This window comes from Chrysemys picta, chromosome 7 (assembly GCF_011386835.1).
Source record: "Chrysemys picta bellii isolate R12L10 chromosome 7, ASM1138683v2, whole genome shotgun sequence".
Classification (NCBI taxonomy): Eukaryota; Metazoa; Chordata; order Testudines; family Emydidae; genus Chrysemys; species Chrysemys picta.
In genome coordinates this window covers 55,176,105-55,189,489 of record NC_088797.1, presented here as the reverse complement: position 1 = coordinate 55,189,489, position 13,385 = coordinate 55,176,105, and the positions used below count along the sequence as shown (strand labels likewise).

The window sequence follows — 13,385 nt, the reverse complement described above, 5'->3', positions numbered from 1 at the left end:
GGCACCATTGACTGTGAGCTTAGCATAATTGGAACCAAGCTCTCTGGATTGACGAAGTCTAGTGCTGTCAACTGCAGTTTCAAAAGGACCAGAATCTCATCCTAATTTGGGGTCTGGCCACTGTAACATACCTAGGGTACAATCCATTCTAATAAGTAACTGTCACTCCTCCCCTCTAACCTGGGGTGCCCTTTACATGGCTTTGCTGTTGTAGCCTCCAGTCTGGACTGCTCACAAACAGCCTCCACCATGCAAGTCACTCTCAGCTATATCTGTGTGTGTGCTGCAGCCAGCCAGCCACACCTTGGCTCTTACCAGCCTTGGTTATACTGCAGGGTGACCCCAGCACTCTCCAAGTCTTAGGTTTTCCACCAGAAATGTAGGTCCTGTACTGCCTAGCCCTCTCCTGGACAGTACAAATTCATATAAATTCTGTATTTCTTTAATAGATATATGTACACTTGTTACCCCACATGGAGTTTCCCAGACACTTCCGTTTAAACACACTGGATTAAACAAAACATGTTTATTAACTACAAAGAGAGAGATTTTAAGTGAATACAAGTAATGCGGCATAAAAGTCAGAAATGGTTACAAGAAAAATAAAGATAAAATACAACTAGTGCTAAACTTAACAAACTATGTTAAATTCAAAGCAAAGTTTTTCTCACCACATGCTCTCAACAATCTTACTGGCCAAACTTCTTAGGCCAGGATCCCTTATTCTGGGGGGAGAGATAGTTCAGTGGTTTGAGCATTGGCCTGCTAAACCCAGGGTTGAGAGTTCAATCCTTGAGGGGGCAATTTGGGGCAAAAATCTGTCTGGGGATTGGTCCTGTTTTGAGCAGGGGGTTGGACTAGATGACCTCCTGAGGTCCCTTCCAACCCTGATATTCTATGATTCTGTTTAATGGCTGCTTCCTTTGGCCATGTCTACACTAGAGAGCTTACAGTGGTACAGCTCTACTAATGCAACTTTGCTGCTGTAAGATCTCCCTTGTGGCTACTCTATGCCGACGTGAGAAAGCTCTCCGATCAACATAATTAAACCACCCCCAACAAGTAGCAGAAGCTGCTCCAGCCAAGTGTCCACACCATAGCACTGTCCACACTAGCGCTTCTGTCAGTGTAACTTATGCTGCTCAGAGGTGTGTTTTTTCACACCCCTGAGTGACATAACTTATACTAACAAAAGTGCTAGTGTAGACATAGCCTAGGTCCATTCTCATGCAGTAAATCAGTGGATAGAGAGAGAGGAGGAGGGGATGCCTTGGGGTGTCTGCCCCTTCTTTTTATAGTCCTGTCCCTCCTTTGAGAAGCATTCCTTACTTCCAGCTGGGAGTAAGGTGACAGGCAGTCTGTGTGAAAGGAAACTTCATGCTGTTTTTTTGCTAAGATGTAGGTTTTTGCTCCTGCCTCTTTCCTGCCAAAGAACGACCACTTAGCAGATAATGGCCCATCTGCCTTATTTACAGCTGGCTGAGGTGTCCGTTTGCCCTTTGTCTCTGAGGAACTGGTTTGGCCATTCCCCAAACTTCCCTGGAAAACTTTTAGTCATGATTTCAGCTTATGTTTATAACGTCACATATAACGCTGCTACATCCATTTTGCCATGATATTACTGATCAGCAAATTATGAGTTTTTAAATGACACCTCACAAGGCATCTGGCTTTTGGTGACTCTCTGGATTACCAAATTGCTGCTACAACTAGCTTCCAATTCAAAATCAGTACGGGGACTCTTCAGCGTCCCGTTCCAGAGTGGCTCTGGTATGGGGGGGCACCTATCTAAGAAGTCCTTGGGAGCAGCACAGGGACTTTGTAAGCACCAGTCCAGAGTCTGGAATTGGCTAGTACCACTGTTGCTATGCCTGTGATTCTGAGTCTTTCCTTTGGGCCAGACACATCTGAGAGCTTTCATGCTTTGCCTTTACTGAGCACTTCTTTTGTTTTGATGGAGCAGTTGTGCTTGGCACTTGAGAGCCTCAGTCAGAGGGCACTACCAATAAAGCTGTACCATACATGGCTTTGGCCTCTCTGTGGCACAAAGGGTTTTCACCAGTTGCCTGACTATCCTAATTATTTTTCTCAGATGTTAGGGAATCCATGTATATAGCTAGAGTTTGGTCCTCAGGAAACATGCATGTTGTTCCAGTCCTTGGAATTTGCTATAAATATTTCCCTTTCATCCCTCCACAAAAGGTGGGGTCATTGGAGCCCTCCTTAGACTCCAAACCTGCAACTTCCCTGCGTGAGTACAGATTCCTTACCAGTGCACCTTCTTGATGCAATGAACACCTCAGCCACAACGTCTCAGGACATACAAGATGCTTACCTGTGAAAGACAAAAGAGCTCCCTTATCATTTGCAGTGATACTCAACTTGTTTTTCATACTCTCCAGGACATCAGGCTCCACATCAGTTTATTGGAGCTAAGCCCTGTGATTAAATCCAAATCTGTCCCAATTCTGATGGACAACACCACACTAATGTATTACAGCAATTGACAAATGATGGCTTGAGAATGCAGCGGCCATCTTTCCCTGGCAGATGAGGAATTGGAGAACAGAAGGGTTTTTACCAGCACAACTTACAATTAACTGGAAAAAATTCATCAGAGCAACACAAAATGAAGTGGACTTGGGACAGCCCTCCCTTGCTTTTAACTTGGACTATCTTAAGGTGCATTTTTGTTGTTGTGTGAGCTTTCCACTCTCTGGGGCATAGGTCATCAATTTTTGCTCACTCTCCAATAACCAAATTAATGAAATGATTGCTCTGTATACCATTGGGGCTGCTTGTGGTAGTTGCTTTGCCACAATGGCCGTGGCAAAGGAGGCTGGATTTTCCATTGCTGAGGGTGCGGTGGTGAGACAGGTACATTTGAGCTGCTCCATGCATATTTCCTTCTTTCCAGCCCAGAAAATAAACAAGATACAGATCTAAAGGACTAATTGTCCATACACCATATTCTATTCAGAAAATTAATTATCTGCTGCATCCTCTCCCTTAATCCTGACTATGATGGTCTCCTGTGTCCATCCTAAGTAAGCCATTACTTTCCTAAGCTTAATTCACATCCAGGAACTCCGATTCCATACTTTGGATATTCATGGATCTTAGATATGGTCTTCTTAGACAATGATTGCATTTTCAAGGGCCCTCCCAAAACTAAGGACATATGGGATGTAATTACTAAAAGATGTAGCCAATTGTTTGACTACACTCATGGCTTTTTCTTTAAAATGTTCAAGAGATCAAATAACCAAGCTTAGCCAAATTTATTGTCTTAAGATGTGACGGAGCAGGGAGCAGGGCAGATTTGACCTGGGAATGTTGCAGGGGGATTGCAGTGGGGATGGGGGACTTCCCTTGAAGGAAGCTACCTGAGCTGTAACCTGAGCCAGGAATGGGGGTGGGGAGAATTAACACCTTCTGCCCGGGAGACTGAACAAAGGAGAGGAGGAGCTGGGGGGAGGGGGAAGAGAGGAGCTGCAGGAGGAGTTTTGGTTTAGTTTCAGTTTGGGCTGGGTGGTGCAACGCAGGGAACCCCAAGCTGGGGTCTAAGCTCCCTGAACCTCCCAGAGGGACCTAATTGAGGGGGTCTGGTCATACCTACACGCTCTGCTTGAGACTGTGTTCCTGTCCTTAAATAAAACCTTCTGCTTTACTGGCTGGTTGAGAGTCGCAGTGAATCTCAGGAAGAGGGTTGCAGGGCCCTGACTCCCCCACACTCCGCAACACTTAAGACTCAACAGTACAGTATGAAAAGTAAACATAAATACCCCCCTTCTGTGGAGCAAATTCTTGCAGCATGCTCACTTTATGCAGAAGGTGTACTTCAAAGATATGTATTTCAGCTAGTAGTATTTATAGTATGATTTTACAAGTTAAAAAACTTTTTACACACAAAATTTTAGTTTTAGTTTAAAATTTGTAAAAAGTTTGTGCCAGCTTTGTCCTTTGTACTTGTCTATAGTTTCCCATATTGAGTGTTGAATACTACATTCCGCATGTTGATGAGCTATGAAAGTATTCCCTATCTGTACTTGGTCAGAGCCAAAGATGCATGAATGCTATTTTCTAATGCAGCGGTTCTCAAACTTTAATAACCCGAGGACCCCCATTTTGATTTAAAAATTTTCACGGACCCCCAGTCCTCCCCGCTCATCCCCAGGCCCTGCCCCCTCTCCACTCCACCCCTCCCCCCAAGGTCCCATCCCTACCCCACCTCTTTCCGAGACATAATTCCACCCCATCCCCACTCCTCCCCCTTCCTCCCAGCACTGACTGCATGCTGGGGAACAGCTGTTCTCTGGCATGCAGGAGGCGCTGGGAGGGAGGAGTTGATCAGTGGGGCCCGCAGACCCCCTGGAATACCCTTGCAGACCCCCAGTGGTCCGCGGACCCCAGTTTGAGAAACACTGTTCTAATGCCAAAGCTGACTTCAGCTTTGCAAAGTAATTGTGGGATGCTTGATATGGGTGAACAGAATTTTGGGAAAAGCATAATAAATTCACTTAACATAACTTCCCAACACACACAAACACATATATATATATATATATATATAGTGTTGTTTTATTAATACCATACCTATTAATGTGGTGTATACTATGCTTAACTTTTATATAGTGGCTAACAGATGGGACTGGGGATCTTTCCATCAAAGCTCAAAGGTTGCCCGAATGCATTAGTTTGTGTATGACCATTGTTATGACAAGACTGGTGTTCAGCCACCTAAAGGTATTAAAATATACTCAGGGTTCGTCTACATTACCCGCCGGATCGGCGGGTAGTGATCAATCTATGGGGGATCGATTTATCGCGTCTAGTGTAGATGCGATAAATTGATCCCTGATAGCTCTGCCGTCGACTCCTGTACTCTATCGCGGCAAGAGGCAGAAGCGGAGTCAACGGGGGAGCGGCGGCAGTCGACCCTGCACCGTGAGGATGTGAGGTAAGTCGACCTAAGATGCGTCGACTTCAGCTACACTATTCTCGTAGCTGAAGTTGCATATCTTAGGTCGATCTCCCCCTCCCCTCCCCAGTGTAGACCAGGCCTCAGCTAGGCCTAATCTGGTTTCCATAGCTTGTCTTTGTGTCATTTTAGTCAGTTTGAAAGGCTGCTACTTGAAGCTCTACATATGCTTTCAGGTGTCTTTTTTCAATTGTGGCCTGTTTGGGGAGAGTAAAAGGTTGTAGTCACTCATGACGTGGCACTCATTTTTGGCAATTTTGCAGTCCTTATTAATCTAGAACTCTTCAGTCCTCCTTCCTCGAGCTGGTACTGCTCACTAAACTCCCACAAATAAGAATGTGCAGAGACCACTTGAAAAAATGAAGGTTACTTATTAGTAACAGGAGTTCTTTGAGATGAGCCTCTGCATGTTCATACTCCTTCACTCACCTTCCCCATTTCTTTGGGGTCTTCACAATTCCTGAATTAGCAGAAGGAACTGAGGAGCGATTGGGGCTGCTACTCCTTTTAAACCTGTAGAAGCCTGCACGAGGGCAAAGGAAGAGGAATGAATAGCCCCAATGGACATTCTTGACTAGATATTCTGAGATCTTGTGATTAGGCACATTGATCCTGTAAGTGTGGATGTGCAGGGGCTTGTCTCAGAGAACTCCGATTACTGGTAAGTAACCTTCATTTATGTATATAGATATTCACTTTCTGTTTGAGCCAGGTCTGTTCCATAGGTGCAGAGTCAGATGAGTTTAATCTCACTTCTTTATTTCCCTCCACAGTCTCTGAAAACATAACTGTGAGGAAGCTCCACACTGTAGCCGGCATGGGTCTCTCGAAAATGCCAACAGCAGAGATTGAGCACAATCTCTATGGAGCCATTGTCTCTCCTGTCTCCAAGGTAGCGCACCTAGAAGGTTGTGTGGTTGTGGGGGAATTGGACATTCCAGCAGCAAGAAAAGTGGAAAAAATTCCATATGAGAGGCAGTGGGGTTACTCATATTGAACTTTAAAGAGATAATTTTATGTAGTCCTACTTGGGATTGAGCACTAAGAAAGTAGGTGACTTGAGGTCAGTGTTATACTCTAAATGGTGACCTCTTCAGGGATATGTGGCCTCACAGTTTCAGAGTTAGTACCTCTGATTATACTGTAATGGACTCTAGGGAACCATTTTGCATTGCAAGGAGATAGGCTGGATGACCTGACATATTTTCCATTGCTAACTCCTAGGAACTGCCTCTTCATATTATATCAACTGCTTTGACACTGTCTCCTTTATTGGATCATGTCATCTTGCATGTTTTGAAAGTATAGGGTTTAACATAGTATAATGTACAAATAATAGCTGACCTCTAATGTTCCTTGGTCCACTCTGAGTAAGAGAAGGTAGCAGTACCTGCACTACAATTGTCTTGTGCTGCTTTTTCCAGAACCTTCAGAGCACATGTTCTAACTCACTTGAATACTGCTCAGTTTTCATACTCCACAGCTTTTCTAAGAGAAGCCAGTTAAATAATTAGCTGTAATATTTTGGTACCTATATCTGAAAGTGTCTGGGCACCTCAAAAAAAAAAAGACTGAAAATGCAGTTTTTGCAAATAGAGGAACCTGCTTATCAAGCTGAGAGCAGAAGGAAAGAGGTAAAAAGAACCAATATTTCCCACTCCAACATAGAATAAACCACTTGCTAGCCACCACCAGAGATGGAAGGAAGCAAATAATCATAGAGAGAAGAGTTGTAAGAAGGCTCCCACACTCTTCAGATTATATTTTGGGATAGTCATCAATTCCAGCCCTGCTTATCTCAGCTGCTATAATGGAGCACAAGGCAGCAAGCAGTCCCTTGGGTAGACTCATCCCATTAAGGCTTTAAATCCTGTCTTTAAGAAATTATAAGACATAGAATCTCACTTAAACGTGTCTGCCAATGTACATAATAAGGTGAAAAAACTGATTGTGAGAATACTATTTTTATTAATGAGACTCTAACAGACTCAATTGCTTTATGCTCTTGGGTTAGACTTGAATGAGAGACTTCAGAAAATACTCCTGAGGCTGAGGGCATTCTGCACCAAAAAAATAAAAATTCTGTGTACAATATTTTTAAATTCTGCAAGTTTTATTTGTCAATAAATAAATGCAGAGGCTCCAGCATGGCAGTGGGGAGCACAGGCTACTGGCTGCACGAATGTGGGAAATCATCCTGCAGCTCCCCACCCCCAGGACACAGACTCAGCGGTGAGGCTGCACCCAACCCTGACACAGCACAAAGCCTAGGCCTGCCCCGGTGCACCAGGTGTGTGGCAGGCAGGCTCAACCAGGCAGGATCCAAATGTGGATGGTCTCAGTATGGGGGAATCCAGGTGTGGGGTGAGAAGATTCTGTGTGGGACAATCTGGGTGCAGGCAGCTCAATGGGGGGGTCTAGGTGTGGGGGGATCTGGATGCACAGAGGCTCTTTGGAGGGGTTCCAGGTGCAGGAGCAATGGGACTCTGCAGGAGCTTCCAGGTGAAGGTGGTTGGGGCTCAGCGGAGGGGTCTGGATGTGGGGGTCTCAGTGCGGGGGGTTTGGGTGCTCGGAGAGTGGGGCTTGGTGGGGGTGGGTGTCTGGGTGCAGCTAGTTGGAGGTCAGTGGCATGGGGGGCCTGGATGTGGGGGCTCAGGGTGGCGCAGAGGGTGGGGCATCATGGTGGGGTTTGAGTGCAGGGAGCTCGGTGCAGGGGTGGGCATCTGGACGCAGGGAGTCTGATTGCAGGGGGGCTCCAGCTGCAGGAGTTGAGGTTCAGTGGGGTGAGCTTCAGGTATGGAGGACTAGGGGGGTTCTGGATGTATGAGTGAGGCTTGGCAGGGGTGTCTGAGCATGGGAGGTCCGGATGCACGGAGGCTGGATGGATGGTGGAGCAGCCCCCCATACAGTGACCCCTCCCCCCACAGCTCAGGAGCAATGGGGGAGGAAGCAGGGGAGGATGCTGAGCTTCCTGCAGCTGGGGGAGGTTTCTGGGGGTGGGTCTGACACAGCCCCAGTCACTCCTTGCAGGGGAAGAGGAAGTCCAGTCCTTTCCTGCCTCCAGCCCAGCTGGGACTAGTAGCTGATCCCAACTCAGGGTAGGAGCCACTGGCTGGGGTGTCTCCAGCCCCACGGTGATTTACCTCTCTGCCAGCTGCTATAGGTGCCTGAAACAATGTACCTGCACTGCTAGGGAATGGTGCACAACTGCTCTTGCAGCTTCCCTGTCAGAAAGTCATTTTTCTGCGGGGAAGCAAAGAAATCTGTGGGGGGCATTAATTTTGCACACACACAATGGCGCAGAATTTCCCCAGGAATAAGAAAAGGAAGGATTAATGTATTTCACTAAATCCATCTATTCCTATCAACTTCTTCTCCTGAATCATTGTGCAATGCAGTTTTCCCTGGAGAGATCTTTCTGAATGTGGTAACGTTGTCTGCAGGTTGCATATGCCAGAAGCCATAGCAGGGAGCCAGAAGAGGAGATGTACAGTGCAGAGAATTTCCGTCGCATTGCTCGCAGTCTCAGTGGGACAGTCATCACAAACAGGGAAGAGACTCTGGTCTCCTCTCATAGTTTTGTAAGTAAAATGAACCTCAGCATTGCAGAGATGACTGCTTGGGATAGAGTTGGGGGCTACTTTTCCTCCTACTTTCCCTCATCAACTTCACTACAAGTAGTAAACAGAAAAGGCGCGCAATTGAACAGCATTGATACCAGTTCAGAAGGATGAACATTGGTTCCAGTGAATCATTCCCTTTTTTCTCTGTTGGATGGAGGTCAGCTTTTATTTTACAGCAATCAAGTTATCTGCTTTTAGAGTCACCACACCTAGAATTGTGCCAAGCAAAGCTTGTGTATGTATGCTAACAGGGCTAACCCTGGTTAAGGGACACAGTCAATCTGAAGTTTATCTATTTCAATATTGATTAACTTAAAAATTCCAGTTTTTAATAGAGCCCCCATAACAACATGGGCTGTGATTTAACAAAAGAATTCTTTAACAGTATATATAAGGAAATTTTTGCTTCCTTGTTAGTGTTTATAAGGCATACCTTCCTCAAGAAATAGTGGTTATACACAAAGTGCTGCACAAAGTAAACAAGTTAAAAACAGAGAGAAACTGTTCTTCTCCATCATCTTTGTTAGTACTCTCAGGTTAGGTGTAACAAATCTGAAACTTGAAAAATGTACAGTATTTTCAGGGAGAAGTTAAGGTTTTTTTTCAAGTTGATTGTGTCCTTTCATCTGATTAAGTAAAGTTCAGTTACTCTAACACCATTTCTTGTTTAACTTTTTTAAACCATGCCTGTCTATATTTCATTTCTGAACAAATTCTGCTGGAACTGGATGTAAGGTGAGGTGGGTGTTGGCTTGCTGACCCTCCTGCTCAAAGGGCAGGGAAAGTATTTTCCCTTGGTCAACATGGTTATTAATGGAATGAAGACTGTTGCTGGGTCTAATTGCACCAAATAATGGTCCCCTTTCAGAGTTCCCCCAAATTCATTTAATTGAAAAGCAGGGATTTTTATTGAACTGTAAGTCTGAGAAAAGCAGGAACAGATTGCTGTTAGTGTTTAGCTGGGTGATTTCTTTGAGGAGGGGAAACTTTAAGAGTACGCAGTAATGTGATGTATTGGTTTTGTTCTGATTTTTCTCTAGCCATGTTTAGACTTCTTCAAAGGAAAGCTAAAAGCATTAGCTTTGTTTGAAAGCAGCAGAATAAGAATGGGAGAGGCTGAGTTGCAAACTCAGGGTTAAGCAAGGTGAATGCTATAACATGACTCAAGTTTTAGCTTTAGGCCTTGTCCAATCACATAAGTTGTACAAGTTTAATTAAAATTTCTTTTCAAATCAATTTAATTAAACCAGTACAACTCTCATTTGTAGGTAGGGCCTTATCCCAATCTTGCATTGATGCAAAAGCTCAAACTCCACTACCATATCAGAAAGTTGTGCTCAAAAATTTTTTACTAATAGGGGTGCGTGATCAAAAAAGTTTGGAGACCACTGCCCTACATCACTGTTTAGCTCTTAGTAAAGCGTGTTTAGCAAGGGAAAGGCTTCAGCAGTGTACATTTTCCTGGCATGTGTGGCCCAGTCCTTCAAAAGGTGATTTGGAAAGAGCAGATTGATTTTTTTTTCTTGCACAAGATTACTACTATTCTGAGATGTGAGTATGATGGTGGTTTTTTTCTGAGCAGATATGTTGGGATTTTTTCTTAGCTGTTTGGTTACCAAAGAGCCTTTCTGGGATGGGTTTTGTTACCTTGCATTTCTTTCTCTTTCATAGACAGATTCATGTACTTGTTCTGGTGACTCATCCCTCTCTCCTTCCTGGATCCCCACCATGTTTGCTTGATTGAACCCAGCTTTGTGTTTAATTATCATTTGTGATTTCTTTCCTTTCTCATTTTGTCAAAAGGAAGCATCAAATGTGAGGAAAATGCCAAAGGAAACCACGCACCGTTCTTCCAGCTCCACTTCCCTCCCTTTTCCCCACGATCCTTCTGTGTTACCCTTTGATCCCCGCCACTACCCAACCCAGAGGCAGAACCTGTCCCATGATGTACTGATGCCTAGCATGGTGGGCAAAGCACGTAGATCATCAGGTAATCACAGGATGCTTCACCCTCCTGCATGATCAGAAATGCTGTATGTGATTCTTTCCCTGCTGTTGCTGAAGTACAGGTCTTTGGATCTTGTCTGCCATAGTGATGGTTTTATCAACTGCCTGAATCCCTTCAGAAATTTGGAAGGATAAATTGCTTTTTTTTTCTTTACTGTCCCTTCTACACTGCTTTAATGATGCTGTGCTATATGGATATAACATAAAGGGACAGTCTTTATGTTAGAGGTATGGCTGTTAATTAAATAGTTATGGTAATATTTTCATAACATATACACAGAAGGAGGTACCCGGCCAACAAAAGTGTCTGGCATAACCCAATGGAACTCTTTTTACTAATTTATATAGCATCTATAGCATCCTCTGGGGCACCTGGCATTGGCCACTGTCGGAAGACAGTTTACTGGCTAGATGGACCTTTGGTCTGACCCAGTATGGCCATTCTTATGTTTTATAACACACCATTCCTATTAGGTCATTAGCTATATTATACTGTTTTTAACATTACAAGAACTGAAGCTATAAATGAGGCACACATTCCTCAGAGATGACCCAAAGGTCCACCCATTTTTTTTTTGTACTTAACTGTGTTTGTGGGAGGGGTGTGAAGTGACTGCCTGAGGAGGAGCTGGTTATTAGTACTGTATTCCCTCAAAAATCACGTGTGTGAGAGATCTGTTGGAATTACAATCCCTGTTGGTGCTACAAATTCCTGCATGAGAGGCCACCATGAAAGTTATCCAGAAACCCCTAGAACATATGTCTTTAATTTTCTTGTTGGGCTCCTTCTCAGGTGACATTGAACATATTACAAAAAGTGCTGACTATTTAGGAAATCTGGTATCCCATTAGTGCGTATGACAGCACCTGCAGAAAGACAGGTTGGAACTCTTTTCTGGGGGTGGGTTGAATTGCAGAAGGAAAGTGAATGCAAGGAGTGTGCTGCTTAGCTTTTACTCATTCTGAATCGTAGGTCAGTAAGTGCCCTGGTATAGGGTTGCTTCAGTTTACCCGTTCATATCAGCTGTGGGCCACAGTTAAAGAGGTTTTGAGAGGAAAATAAATTAAAATATAACTGACTGAACTCTCCCCACTGCTCCCCACAGGAGATCAGAAGAACGTCCAGAAACTTCTGGTTGTGCCTGACCGGGGTGAAACTTTCCGAGGTGAAGACCACCCAGGTATGGCACTGAGCTACAGGAATCTCCCTTGCGCACAGAAATGCTCTTCTTCCCAAGGTCAGGGGCCTCTTGTTGACCAGCATATGGGAGGTGGAACATCAAGGATCTCTGGCCAATGGCTGCAGATGAACCACACTGCCAGACAAACAGCAACACTGCCAGACAAACGAACATTGCAGTTGGGATACACTGCCCAGCCAGACAAGGGGTTAGAGGAAAGCTTCCTTCAGCAGTCCTCCCGACACCAAATGCATGAGTCCTATGCCATCAATTGCAGGCCACGTCCTAGCACAGACTACAGTACCTTCAGAGTACTACAGGGGCTTTCTTGGGACCCTGGTGCCTCTCACGGTTGCCCGGTGCCTCCCCCGTGTACTAAGGCCCCTGGACCAAGGAGAGTAGATATGCCCCCAGAAGAAGACTGGCGTCAGAACAGCTTTACCCCTCAGCCTGGTGGACGGAGAACATTGCCAGTGCACGTGGTGGATGGGACTTTTTCTTCTGCTTCTGAGGTGCACCAAAGGATGATGGCCCGAGCAGCAGCAGCTGCTGCTGCCACCCTGCAGAATAGTGGCTGGTGAGGTCTTGTTCCACTCAATGTGTTCCCAGCATTGATCAAACCCCTTTGTGAGCAGACTGTCTGAACTGTAGCTGTTGCTGAGGTGCAGTTAATAACAAGGCAGCTAACTCTTCAGTCAGTAGCTCTGCTAGTCTTGTCTTAAAATGTAGCTATATGGTATGTGGAAACTAATTGCACTGTATTTCTTTTCCTGTATTGCTGAATTGCTGTCTGTGGGGGGAGCTCTTGGCTATTCCGATCCCAGCTCCTCTCGGCAGTAAGCGCTATAGTCAATAATAGGTATAAGGGGCACTGGCTGTGGATAAGCTCACAGGTGCACGTTTATTTTCAAGAAAGATGTACCATTAACAAAAAGGACTCAAGCATGAAACGTAGTTCTGCTAAATTCATTGCATACAAAATCAATATGCTATTTTCCATTTGTTTTCTTCACCTCCCTCTTGTGTTCTCTACTGGGGGAAAAACTGATCCACCTTCCAGGTTCCAGCAAATCTGGACATGGCAGGACTGGTGGTAAGTGAGGCAAACCCAACATTCAGTGTGCTGAGACTTCAAGTACAGGCCACAGCTGTAGTTGCTACTGTGAAGGGGGAGGGAGACATTGCCCCAGAGTAAACCAGAACTTTTCCCCACTTCCTTCAAGCAAACTAACAATGCTTCAAACAGGAACGACTGTTAATGCTGCACGCTTAATTACACCAATGTAAACACAGAATAAGTTTAGCTATTTTAGGGTCAAACATACTTGCTTTTGTAAGTATTTTTCAAATAAATCTATGATATAGTTCTATTTAACTGCCTGTGTATGAATCATCTTCATTTTTTTATTTAGTTTTACTCAGCAACTGGTCTGAAAGCTCTGGTTTGTGTTTTTTTAATACTCTAACTGGAATAATAAAAGCTACATATAAAGTTGCTTGCAGTGTTGTTGTAGCTGTGTTGGGGATCTCAAAATATGAGACACACAAGATGAGTGAGGTAGTATCTTTTTCCAGACCTGAAGAAGAGCTCTG

The 13,385-nt window shown here is 44.6% G+C and overlaps 1 protein-coding gene across 27 annotated transcripts in view; it reads left to right on the top strand.

Annotated features, from left to right (window-relative positions):
* Positions 1-13,167, top strand: part of USP54 (ubiquitin specific peptidase 54) — a 236,926-nt gene extending 223,759 nt beyond the window's left edge. For 18 of the 27 annotated variants that reach the window (XM_065553291.1, XM_065553290.1, XM_065553299.1 and 15 more), the window contains 4 exons: positions 5,755-5,873; positions 8,425-8,562; positions 10,408-10,594; positions 11,718-13,167. In XM_065553291.1, coding sequence (XP_065409363.1) covers positions 5,755-5,873; positions 8,425-8,562; positions 10,408-10,594; positions 11,718-12,373 — 1,100 coding nt within the window. In that variant the 3' untranslated portion in view covers positions 12,374-13,167. The remainder of the gene's footprint in view (positions 1-5,754; positions 5,874-8,424; positions 8,563-10,407; positions 10,595-11,717) is intronic. The other 9 variants (XR_010589458.1, XM_065553302.1, XM_065553298.1 and 6 more) reach the window with 3 other exon arrangements.
* The last annotated feature ends 218 nt before the right edge of the window (positions 13,168-13,385 follow it).